General features: G+C 45.4%; 1 protein-coding gene across 4 annotated transcripts in view; it reads left to right on the plus strand.

Moving 5' to 3' along the window:
• UBR3 (ubiquitin protein ligase E3 component n-recognin 3) overlaps positions 1-13,083 on the plus strand; it is a 169,130-nt gene continuing 156,047 nt past the window's right edge. For 3 of the 4 annotated variants that reach the window (XM_069982887.1, XM_069982889.1, XM_069982890.1), the window contains exon 1: positions 2-531. In XM_069982887.1, coding sequence (XP_069838988.1) covers positions 92-531 — 440 coding nt within the window. In that variant the 5' untranslated portion in view covers positions 2-91. Of the gene's footprint in view, positions 532-13,083 lie in introns of all 4 variants that reach the window. The other variant, XM_069982888.1, reaches the window with a different exon arrangement.

Below are 13,083 nucleotides of genomic sequence, written 5' to 3' on the forward strand. Positions count from 1 at the left end.
GCGCCGGAGATCTCGCGAGACAAGACGTCCCTCCGTGTATGGAAGACACAACAAAAGTAAATCCTACAGTAACCCTGCCCGAGCAGTCATCATGGCGGCAGAGCCGCCGCCGCCACCACCGCTTCTCGGCCGGGATAAGGAGGCGACAGCGGCCCAACTGAAGAGCGAGCTGAGCCGCCGCACGGAGCGGAGCCGGGAGCGTCTGCACGAGCTGCTGGACTGGGCGCTGTGTGCGGAGCGGCCGGCGGGGGAGGCGCTGGACTGGTGCAGGTCGCTGCTGGCCGGAGGGGACAAGTTCGAGGACTTCTGTCAGGCGGTGCGCTCCTATGACAACGCCACCCTGTGCGGCCTGGTGTGGACCGCCAACTTCGTGGCCTACCGGTGCCGGACGTGCGGCATCTCCCCCTGCATGTCCCTGTGTGCCGAGTGCTTCAACCAGGGGGAACACGCCGGCCATGACTTCAATATGTTCCGCAGCCAGGCCGGGGGGGCGTGTGACTGCGGGGACGGCAATGTCATGAGGGAGAGCGGGTGAGTGTCCCTGAGGGAGGACTACAACTCCCAGCATAGCACTCACTGTATACATACTGTGCACCATCACATGTCTGCAGCAGGTGCCCCCCCTCCATGACAGGAGCCGGGGACTGTCACTGCATGCCTGTCACCTGGGGGAGGACTACAACTCCCAGCATAGCACTCACTCTGCACCATCACATGTCTGCAGCAGGTGCCCCCCCTCCATGACAGGAGCCGGGGACTGTCACTGCATGCCTGTCACCTGGGGGGAGGACTACAACTCCCAGCATAGCACTCACTGTGCACCATCACATGTCTGCAGCAGGTGCCCCCCCTCCATGACAGCAGCCTAGAGTGTGACAGGAGCAGGGGACTGTCACTGCATGCCTGTCACCTGAGGGGAGGACTACAACTCCCAGCATAGCACTCACTGTACATGTACTGTGCACCCTTACATGTCTGCAGCAGGTGCTCCCCCCTATATGACAGCAGCCTACTGAGGGGAACTACAACTCCCAACACAGCACATGCTGGTCACCTGGGGGAGGACTACAACTCCCAGCATAGCATTCACTGTATACATACTGTGCACCCTCACATGTCTGCAGCAGGTGCTCCCCCCTCTATAACAGCAGCCTACAGTGTTATAGGTGCAGGGGACTGTCCCTACATGCCTGTCACCTGGGGGAGGACTACAACTCCCAGCATAACACTAACTGCACCATCACATGTCTGCAGCAGGTGCCCCCCCTATGACAGCACCCTACTGAGGGGAACTACAACTCCCAGCATAGCACTCACTGTACACATATACACGTACTGTGCACCATCACATGTCTGCAGCAGGTGCCCCCCCCTCATGACAGCAGCCTACAGTGTTATAGGTGCAGGGGACTGTCACTACATGCCTGTCACCTGAGGGGAGGACTACAACTACCAGCATAACACTCACTGTACACCTACTGTGCACCATCACATGTCTGCAGCAGGTGCCCCCCTACCATGACAGCAGCTTACAGTGTGACAGGAGCAGGTGACTGTCACTGCATGCCTGTCACCTGGGGACAACATGTCTGCAGCAGGTGCCCCCCCCCCCCCCCATGACAGCACCCTACTGAGGGGAACTACAACTCCTAACAGCACATGCCTGTCACCTGGGGGAGGACTACAACTCCCAGCATAACACTCACTGTACAATACTGTGTACCATCACATGTCTGCAGCAGGTGCTCCCTCCTCCATGACAGCAGCCTAGAGTGTGACAGGAGCTGGGGACTGTCACTGCATGCCTGTCACCTGAGGGGAGGACTACAACTCCCAGCATAGCACTCACTGTACACCATCACATGTCTGCAGCAGGTGCCCTCCCCCCTCCATGACAGCAGCCTAGAGTGTGACAGGAGCCAGGGACTGTCACTGCATGCCTGTCACCTGGGGGGAGGACTACAACTCCCAGCATAACACTCACTGTACATATACTATACACCATCCCATGTCTGCAGCAGGTGCCCCCCATCCTTCCCCATCATCATGGCTGACAGCACCCTACAGAGAGTAGGTGAGTGTCACCTGGAGGGGAACTACAACTCCCAGCATAACACACTCACTGTACACTGCTGAGGTGTAGTGGCTCCATAGTACACATACTATTTGGCATCACTTGTCTACAATGTTATGGGAGTCGTCCGTATTTGGACCTTTGGATGCTGACACTGATCCCACTGCCGATACCAGTGCCAGTCATGGATCCGTGGCTGTCCTGTATGTCCATGCTGGGGGTTGTGGTTGGGGACTTACTTGCTCATCTCCTGTCAATACATCTGGGGCACATCAGATTGTTATGGTAACAGAATAGATCCGAATGGATCCCATTGTGTTCCCAGTTGCTACAAGAAGGCTATGTTCACGCATGGTGGATTTTTCCAATCCACTTTAATAAGTAAATTAACATTTGCAGCATATCCGCCGCATATGAACACGCGCCAAGGGACTATTCCTACTGCATTGAAATGTTGCAGACTTATTTTCTGTAGATTTTAGCTTCCACCATTGAAGTTGATTGTGAAAATTGGCAACAATCCTGCAGTATATTTGCTACATGTGATCTTACACTAAGGGCCCTATTACACACACAGATTATCTGACAGATTTTTCTGAGCCAAAGCCAGGAATGGACTATAAACAGAGAACAGGTAATAAAGGAAAGACAGATTTCTCCTCTTTTCAAATCCACTCCTGGTTTTGGCTTACAAAAATCTGTCAGATAATCTGTTGGTGTAATAGGACCCTAAGGGTGTGTTCACACAGAGAGATTTTTCTGACAGATTTTTGAAGCCAAAGCCAGAAATGGATTTGAAAAGAGGAGAAATCTCAGTCTTTCCTTTATGACCTGTTCCCTGTTTATAGTCTGTTCCTGGCTTTGGCTTCAAAGATCTGTATGATAAATCTCTCTGTGTAAACGCACCATAAGGGTATAAACACACACACCGTATACGCAGCGTATTTACTGCTGCGATACGCAGCAAATACGCAACAAATACGCAGCAGATTAGATCTAAATAACTGAACACAGCATCAAATCTTCACCATCAGATCTGCTGCGTATCTGCTGCGTATACGGTGTGGGTTTATACCCTAAGGCTGTGTCTCCACCTGTGTGACCTGAACGTGGTAGAAACCATGCCCCATTTCTCCCCCTATACCCACATGATGATGACACCACCACAGGCAACATCGAGAGGCTATCGGAGATATGGCGGCATGGTTTCCACCATGATCAGAATGCACATGTGGGAACTTGGCCTAAAGATCCCCATACATTATATACTAAAATATGTCGCACCTGAAAGCTGCAGCGATTTACATGTCACAGGTTTTGCTCGTGTGAATGAATCTTAAGGGTATATTCACATGTGACTGAAATGCTGCAGATTTTGACCTCCGTATTGAAGTTAATCTGCCACATATCTGCTACGTATAAGCGTACCTTAAAGGGGTTGTCCAAGAAGGGGTTGTCTTTTCTATATATGTTGTTGGTGCTGCAGGGAATGTAACAATGGTGTATACCTTCCTGCCCACTCCGCCATAGTTGCAGTCCTCTACCTATACTGGTAGTTCTGGTGACGTTATATGCAGGTAGGAAATGCCCGCTCAAATAAGTTTACAGCAGTGATCAGACTCTAACCGGGCATTTCCTGTCTGCAATGGACCCCCAGTGTAACTAGTAAAGTGGCTGCCACCAGGGCCAGGCAGTCTGGAAACAGGCAGCATTTGTGGCAGTGGCCTTTATGTTCCCTGTGGCCCCATCAACATAAGAAAAACACAATAAAAAGCTTCCTGCCTAGAAAACCTCTTTAAAGCATAACCACTAGGGATGAGTGAATTTACAGCAGTGGTGAAGCAATGTGCTAGTCTCGGCTGTCAGCCTGCTGCCTTTGAACTCCCTGCTGCTCTGCACTGGGTGCTGGGAACGCTGCATCCAATCCTGGGAAACTGGGAGAAGTTTCCCAGGACTGCATCCAGCTTTTCCAGGCACCCAGTGCGGAGCAGCAGGGAGTTCAAAGGCAGCAGGCTGACAGCCGAGACTAGCGCAGTGCTTCACAATTCCCTCATCCCTAGTAACTATCATTCTTCACTGGTGACAGGATCTGCTGTGGGGCTCCCTGCCCAGGCAGGCATTGGAGACTGAGTCTTGACCTGACCACACGTTTGACAACAGCTGTCAGTTTAGGCTTGGTTCACACTACGTTTTTGCAATCTGTTTTTTGAAAAAAAAAAAAACATGAAAAAAAACATGAAAAATGGATGCAACTATGTGCATCCGTTTTTCCATTGACTTCCATTATAAAAGAAAATTGGATAGAAATGGATCCTTTTTTTTTTTTTTGCCGGACACAAAATGTGGTTGACCTCATTTTTGCGTTCGTCACAAAAAAAACAGATTCGTCAAACTGATTGCAAAAATGTAGTGTGAACCCAGCCTTAGGTGAGGGATGTCAAACTACAAAACTACAGTTCCTATCATACCTAGACAGCCAAAGCTGTAGCTTTCCTAACATGATGGGAATTGTATTCTCATATTTGTATTTACAAGCAAAATAAACCTCAAGTCTTCAAGCGGTTTTAGTTTTGGTGTGCAAATATTAAGCATACAAACTCGCCCTAAAACGGCTGTAATACATGTAAAGCCACTCCGTCACTGGCAGCTCAATGTCATTTAATAGGAAAAATATTACAGATTGGGAAATTTTGAGCTGTAGTACGGCAGCTTGTATGACTGAACTTATCCTAGGGCTGCAGGCACACAGGTATTATTTTCCGCATTGTTGTCCTGATGATGATCCCATTGATATCAATAGTGATTGTCTGTGGCGGTGGCTGCCAACCTCTAAATGTGACGGCTTCTGACTAGATCTGGAAAGCCACAGGCCCCTATCTTACATTGTTTTATGGTACGTTTACACGAAGCGATGATTCGCCCAATCAATCATTTAACGAATTTTGAAGTAACGTTTTGGTTTTTATAACGATCAGCAATTAGACGAAGTGAAAAATCGTTTAAAAAATCGTTATTGCGATCGTTTTAAGTTGGCTTAAGCCCATCTCACACACAGGGTGAATTTTTGAAAGACTGTTTACACGAAGCGATCTGCGAATTTTTAGCAAACAACCAACGACGATTTGAGAACATTTTGAAAGATCACAATGAACAGTTTCTCGCTCGTCGCTTGATCGTTCGCTGTGTTTACACGCGGCGATTATTGCTCAAATGTGATCGTTATTGCAAAAATTTGACCGATAATCGTTCCTTGTAGCGCACCATTACTGTCTGGCATCTTGGTTGACCATGGGTGGTGATAGTTGGCTGTAGTGGTGTCAGCCTGTACTGGCGGTGTGTCTGCAGGTATATGTCATTCCTACAGGGACAGACAGCTGGCTGTGATGCGCTGCAGTGTATTTGCACCTGTTTGCACTGCTGTTTTTCATGGAGCTTATATGATGGCAACTTTTGCTTTTGTATTAGCACTGTTTGCAAGTTGAAACCGATACTGGATTCAGCAAGTGTAAATCTTGTGTTTCCATCCAGTCAGAATACTATTGCAACATACTATTGTATGTATACATAGTATTGTTCATCAGTCTTTTTTCAACCCAAACCAGGAGTGGGTTGAAAACACAGAAACTGTGCAGACCTTTCCATTATAATTTTGCCCTGTCAGTCCCACTCCTGGTTTTGGTTGAAAAGAGACTGGTGGAAATACTATGTGTGACTATAGCCACTGCAAAATATGCAAAAGAACACTGCAGAGACACCATCACATGTCTCAACGTCAGTGAACTAGCCAGACCTTCCCTCTGGGAAGGAACAACCAAGCCGAAGGCGTTCTCCAGTCAAGGAAACCACCTCAGCAAGGTATCCATCCACAGACAGCTGTTTCAGGGTTTTTACCCCTCAGCAGTGTGGAGTAGGTTTCTGGCTAGTGGGAGCAATGACTAGTAAGTGCATGCAAAAGGACGCTGGTTGACCTCAGGGAGATCAACCAAAACACCGCAGAGACACCATCACGTGTCTCAACATCAGTGTATTCTAGAACATTGCCCAGGGGGCAATGTTCTAGAATACACTGACGTTGAGACATGTGATGGTGTCTCTGCGGTGTTTTGGTTGATCTCCCTGAGGTCAACCAGCGTCCTTTTGACTATATACCTTATATACCACATTTATTGGGATTCTTTCCTTTTACTGCCAGACGTGTATAAGAGAGTTGCGGCTTCTCCAGTTCCCTCCCTCATTGCTGTAAGTTCAACATTTCACAGCATGGAAAGACGCCCCCGTTTTCATTCATTAGAACCGGAGGTTGTGTGATAGGGCTCATTCACAAAATGTTTTCTGTCATTCCTAAGGGTCGATCTTGTGATCTGTAATGGTAACATGCCTCGGTAGATGTACATCTATTTCATTGCACTTTGCCACTTGTCAGCATGTTAATGCCATCGCCCTGACACGTCATAGTGTTTGCTAAGGTGTCAGTCTACAGCTGTCCCTCAGAGACCTCAAACACTTTGACAGCACGTATCCCTGATTTAGCCTAATGGTGCCAACAGATCAGCTTATTACAATGATACAACACTTAAAGGGGTTCTCCTTTTTGAAAAAAGTTTTTTTTTTTTTTTCTTTAAAATCAACTGGTGTCAAAAATTTATATAGATTGTAACTTAATTCTTTTTAAAAAACTTACGTCTTCCAGGACGTGTCAGCTGCTGTATGTCCTGCAGGAAATTGTGTATTCTTTTTTTTTCTTTTTTTTTTTTTATAGTCTGACAAGGTGATCTCTGCTGCCACCTATGTCAGGAACTGTCCAGAGCTTTTCTATGGGGATTTGCTACTGCTCTGCTCTGAACAGTACCATGGACAGAGGTGGCAGCAGAGAGTGTCAGACTAGAAAGAATACTCCACTTCCTGCAGGACATACGGCAGCTAGGTACTGAAAGGCTTAAAGAGGATGTACCATCAGGTACATCCTCTTTAATATGACCCACGGATAGAACGGTGCCTGATGGTACACCTTCTTTAATTATTTTTTTTTACATGATAAATTACAAATTTGTAGAACTTTCTGACTAGTTGATTTGAAAGAAAAAAAATAAGATAAAAATAGCCAAGTGCCCCTTTAATGGTATGGTGGGTCTGTTGTAACATGCTGTGTCATTGTGACATTTCATCATTGAGATACTGTAAAACTTCATCTGTGACATCTATGACTATTACATTGTTACTTCTGCCGTAAGACCAGGCCTGGTGCTACGCGGCATATTTTACACATGACATATTTTATATTTTACATCCTCTTAGCTCATCCTCTGCCAGTTCAACATTGGCACTGTATCCCATGGGCGTTCTGTCAGACAGTATTGCTGACTATTGCTCGTGTTATTGTCCTAAAGAAAATCTGCTCTTATGCCATGTTCACACAGCGTGTTTCCATCCATATGTGAAATCTGCTGTTGTTTCCCTGTACTTTTCTTTTCCATCTTTCCTCTGTGGTTATTTTGTATCCGTTTACTTTTTGCCAATTTTTAAAAAACTTAAGAATAACTGAATGTGTTGGGAACTTGTTACGTGTATGAGCCTCCATTATGTATGACAGCACTATGAGATATTCCGTATCACTGCCCTAAAGGTATGTTCACAAGCGTCAGTTTTATGGCACAAATTTCTGCGCCTGAATGGGATAGTTTCTGCAGCATGTGCTTAGGTCTCTAGAAGCCTTGTTTAGATGAATGGGGAAGACTCAGAAATTGCTGCTAATCTCATACATGTGATTATACTAATGCAGTTTTTTTTAATGCATTTTTTTTCTAAGCCAAAGCCAGAAATGCATTTAAAAGGGGTGTTTAGCTTAAACATAACTTTTCATATGTTGCTGCCCATGGTGAGACTAACAACTCATTCCTTACTTATTATCTATTCAGTCTCCTTCTCCAAATTCTGAGTTGCCGCTTTTTGCTGAAGACACAGAAAACTGTATATGAGCTTTTCTCTGCTCCCCCCATTCTGAGACATCTGATGTAAACAAGTCCCTATCTGCAACTTTGTAGCTTCTTTGTGATGCAGGGAGGGTTCATCTGAGGTCAAGTTGCATATGAACTCAATATTAGGGTCTGTTGACACTACAGAATCAACTCTGAATTTGAAGCAGAATTCTGTGATCCAATAGGATGTTTTACACACATTCCACAGATGGTGGAGTGCGCGTGAGACACCCTATTAAATCAATGGGACAGGAAGAATTCTGCTTGAAATTCTGTGCTGATTCCGTAGTGTGAATGGACCCTTATTATATCCCTCCTGACATTACAAAGTTGCAGATAGGGACTTGTTTACATCAGCCATCTTGGAAGGGAGGGGGAGGAGGGGAAGATGGAGAGAAAAGCTCAGATACAGTTTTCTGTGTCTTCAGCAGAAAGCAGCAGCTCAGAACTGGGAGAAGGAGACTGAATGCAACATATGAAAAAGTTATGTATGAGTGGAATAGCCCTTTAACAAGAGAAGTCTGTCTTTTTATAATAATCCTCAGTTTGATACGTTTCTAGATTTGGCTTCAAGAACTCCATTAAATGAGCCGCCTGTAGGGACACACCCTGTGGGACATAAGTGCGACCACTTTACTGTCTCACACCCAGCATAGACGAGTGCCGCAGTGTTCTTATTCCTGTGCTAATGTCTCGTGTCTTGTCTTGGGTTCTGTAATTTAAGACATACCCTGAAGAGTGGCAGCTGACTGTGCACCGCTCTGCCCAGACATCATTGGACCTCTTGTTTTGGCTACTAAGATTAACTCTTTATTTCTAGAGAGAAGCTCCCTTACTCTGGTACTGGATGGTCTGGCATCTGCCCAAATTTACATCTGGAATCTATTACTTTTCCGGTTCATATGGAGTTGCTGTAGCTACTGAAAGAGATAATGGGAGTTTCCAGGCTAGCAAAAGAAAGAATACTACTTACGGCTATGTTCACACAACGTATATTTTTGTAAAACTTCGGCCGTTGTTGCACATTGCAGCAACAGCCATGATTATTCCGAAAATATACGTTACCTTGCCGTCTATGGGATCCCAGCCGGATCGTATACACTCTGGCTGGAAGCCCTAATGGCGCCGCAAACAACTGACATGTAAGTTTTCTGCGGCCGCTATTCATTGACTAGTGGCCGCAGAAAACCCTGTCAGTGCACATTGTGGAGCGAGCGGCTCAGGCTGCACGCTCCATAGTGTGCAGTGGAGAGCATCCATGCGTGCCCGCATCAGAACTCTGCGGCCCTAAAGATCATCCGGCTGGTACTGCAGTACCGGCTGGGATGATCTTTTTAGAGACCAGATGTTCCGTGACCCGGCCGGGTCACAGAACAGCCAGTCTCTTACATTGTATGAACATAGCCTACTGCTGCATGTATGTAGATCAGTGATAGGGAATCTTTTGCCTCTCCAGCCATTGCAAAACAACAATTCCCATCCCTTTATGGACCTTAGGGAACAGCTGTTAGGTAGGGGAATTCAATGCAATGTGCAATTTTGTTTCAAATTTTATTGATTTAGGGTACTATTACATGGGCAGATGGGGGTCCGATAATAACTGTAAACAAGCGGCGATCTGCTAGATCGGTGCTCGTTTACTGAGCCTATTCCACGTCCCGATTATCATTTAACAAGGGCTGCAGGGACATTGTGGGACCCAGCGCGGGACCCAGGGAGAAGAAGACCAGAAGAGGAGCCCTGCAGTCTGGATAGGTAATGTAAATCGTCAGTCGCTGGTCGTGCACCGCTATTACACGTAGCAGTGCGTGGTCGGTGCCCCACAATTATAGGTTCATACCTATATCAACAATCAGCCGATGATCGTTGTCATCGGCTGATCTTTGTATTTATTATACGGAGCGATAATTGGCCAGATTATCGTTCTGTGTAATTGTACCCTTATGCCAGATTTTGTGGTTAAAGGTGTATTCTCATCTCAACTAATGTAGTTATGCTTGTTGGTCTTGCATAGTCACCCATTTTTGCAAACCCATTCATGTAAGCCCCTATTACACGGGGCGACTAGAGGAGCAAATGAGCGATGTCAGCATTCCCCTCTCGCTGCCGCTGCTACTGCACATGGCGGCAGTGAGCGGGTAAGTGCAATGGAGGTGTGTGGGTGGGGGAGGCCAAATATGTACATAGGAAACTATACATTTATCTTAATAAATTTTTACAAAGTAATTATCGGAGGTAATAGTAATTTTTCTCCAACATACCCCCTTAAAGGGGTAGTTCACCCCCCAAAAAAATTTCTTTCAAATCAACTGGTGCCAGAGATTTGTAATTTACTTTTAATAAAAGATGACAAGTCTTCTAGTATTTATCATATCATATTTATAGTATTTTATATATCCTGCAGGAAAATGTGTATTCTTTCCAGTCTGACGCAGTGCTCTCTGCTGCCACCCCCATAGAAAAGCTCTACTGCTCTCTGCACTGGGAAGAATACACCACTTCCTGCAGGACATATAGCAGCTGATAAGTACTGGAAGACTGGAGATTTTTTTTTTTATATAATTAAATTACAAATCTCAGGCACTTTCTGGCCTTTCATTTCTTTTGTGAACAACTCCTTTAATTTAGCAATAGTCAGAAGTCCTTTAGAGATGTACGGCCTTTTGTTTCACCTAGAGGGACCTCTGTTTTGTGTGATCAGTCATGGGAGGGTCCCAGTGGTTGGACCCCCACCTATCATGTGAATAGTGGATCATTTCACGCTGGTTTACAGTAAAGCTGTATGGCAGTATGTGTTTTTTGTTTTTTTTTTTCCAGCCACTTACCCTAAACCTGTGGGATATGTGGAGGTGTATATGTCCAGCCATATGGCTGTATATAATAAATGCTCATTGTGTTTCAGCTCCACCTGTAGGTATAGCGATCTGTGTGTGAATTATTTATCTGCCTCCATACATAATGTAATATATACTCAGCATAAAATACACCTCCTAGTTAATATGCATGAATATTGGCATTAATTCCCTGTAGCTTCCTGCTCCAGGTGAGCACCTCCTGTGTGCCGTCAGGTCGCTGCCGCTCAGCACTGCTATATCGCTATGTTATTATAGGTCACCTGCTCCCGTAATGGGAGACGCCTAGAAGTCTGTGCCAGGTTTCACATGAGTCAGGCTTCTCTGTCTAGTATATAGAAGAGAGGTCTGTGTTGTTCCTTAACCTCACCTCCTTCCCAGCCGTGGTAGGAGGTTACGGGACTATAAATAGCACAGTCCTACAAATAGTCCGCACCGATGAGTATGGTGATCCACCACTTGTTGAGTCTTCCGAGCTATGAAGTCATGCAGATAGATCTCCCTGTTTGTAACATGCTTTTTGCAAAACTATTGGCTGTCAGGGCATGATGGGAGTTGTAGTTCTGCAACAGATTGCAATTGTTTTATTATAATTGCATTGAAAAGAGTGGGAGATGCATTGCAGAGTCCCTTGGTATACAGTAAATTATAGTTATATGATACGCTTGCTACTAATAATGTGTAGTGATAGTATTGCCATGATACATAGCTCTACATCTACATAGCTCTACTTTCTCACCCTTACTGGCAATGGATTGTGTTTTATTGCCGTCTATTATAAAGCCGGTAATTATAATCTGCAATAATCTCTTTCTCGTAAGAACAGTCTAATAAATCTTTATGCACTGGAACAAACTGAGGGCGTGTTCCCACAGTCAGGCTTTTTTATGCAGTTTTTTTTTGTTTCCTACATCATTATCAGAGCAAGCAGCAAGCTTGGGAGTGAATCACACTACCTAGGGCTTCTCCTGGCTATAATGTATCTAGAGATCAGTGGGGTTTTGACTTTAAATTGTCACTGTTGTTTAATTTTGTTTTGCAGAAATCAATAGTCCAGGCGATTTTAAGAAACTTTGTAATTGGGGCAAATATGCAGTTTTTGACCTGAATACCAGCTTTCACACAGCTCCCACTGTGTAATCCTTTGTTCTCGGCTCTCTGTTGCCGACTAATCTCCCTCCTCCCCCTCCCCTCTCCATAGAACAGACAGAGGCACGTCTGATGCAACAAGACATGTCTTCCTGATAATGAACAGTGAATAAAAGAGAGGAGGGAGGGGGGGGGGGGACCTGGGGAAAGTCTTTTTGAATGCAGATAATGGCATATTTGCCTAATAAACCCATTTACAAAGTTTCTTAAAATCGCCTGTACTATCGATTTCTGCAAAAAAAAAAAAAAAAAGACAGTGACCATTGACCTGTCTGCATGACTCCTATCTATGGTCTAACTGCCTTAAAGGGGTTATCCAGCGATACAAAAGCATGGCCACTTTTCCCCCTCTCATCTCCAGATTGGGTGGGGTTTCAATCTCTTTTCATTAAAGTAAATGGAGCTTAATTGCAAACCACACGTGACCTGGAGACAAGAGAGGGGGGAAAGAAGCCATGTTTTTGTAGCACTGGATAACCCCTTTAAAGGGGTTAACCAGGATTAGAAAAACATTCTTCCAGAAACAGCGCCCCTCTTGTCCTCAGCTTGTATGTGGTATTGCAGCTAGTTCAATTAAAGTGAATGGAGACAAGTTGTAATACCACATACAACCTGAGGACAGGGTTGGTACTGTTTCTGGAAAAAAGCAGCTATGTTTTTTTTTTTTCTAATCCTGGATAACCCCTTTCAAGCAGCTGACCAGCTTTTATGTCGCCCTCCCTTTTCTAGAATACTTACTGGCCGTGTTCGGGCCGTCACCATAAATAGTTCTCTCGCTCCACCTAGGAAGACTCATAGTGGGAGAACTATTTCTCATGTGTCATCATTCCCTATATGTTCCTGCAATGTCCCGTCACCTGTCACCAGCGAGCGGGATCTCGGTCTGCTGAAACCTCAGGGAAAGAAGTGAACATGCGGCCTATGGGGGATCAGGGCACCATTTGTACAGCTATGTGTGTTCTGTGCTATGAAGCCGGAAACATTTTCCTGTAATGTAGTAGAAGTAATCTGATACTATGTAAATGCATGCATG

Source organism: Dendropsophus ebraccatus, chromosome 9 (genome assembly GCF_027789765.1).
Source record: "Dendropsophus ebraccatus isolate aDenEbr1 chromosome 9, aDenEbr1.pat, whole genome shotgun sequence".
Taxonomy (NCBI): Eukaryota; Metazoa; Chordata; class Amphibia; order Anura; family Hylidae; genus Dendropsophus; species Dendropsophus ebraccatus.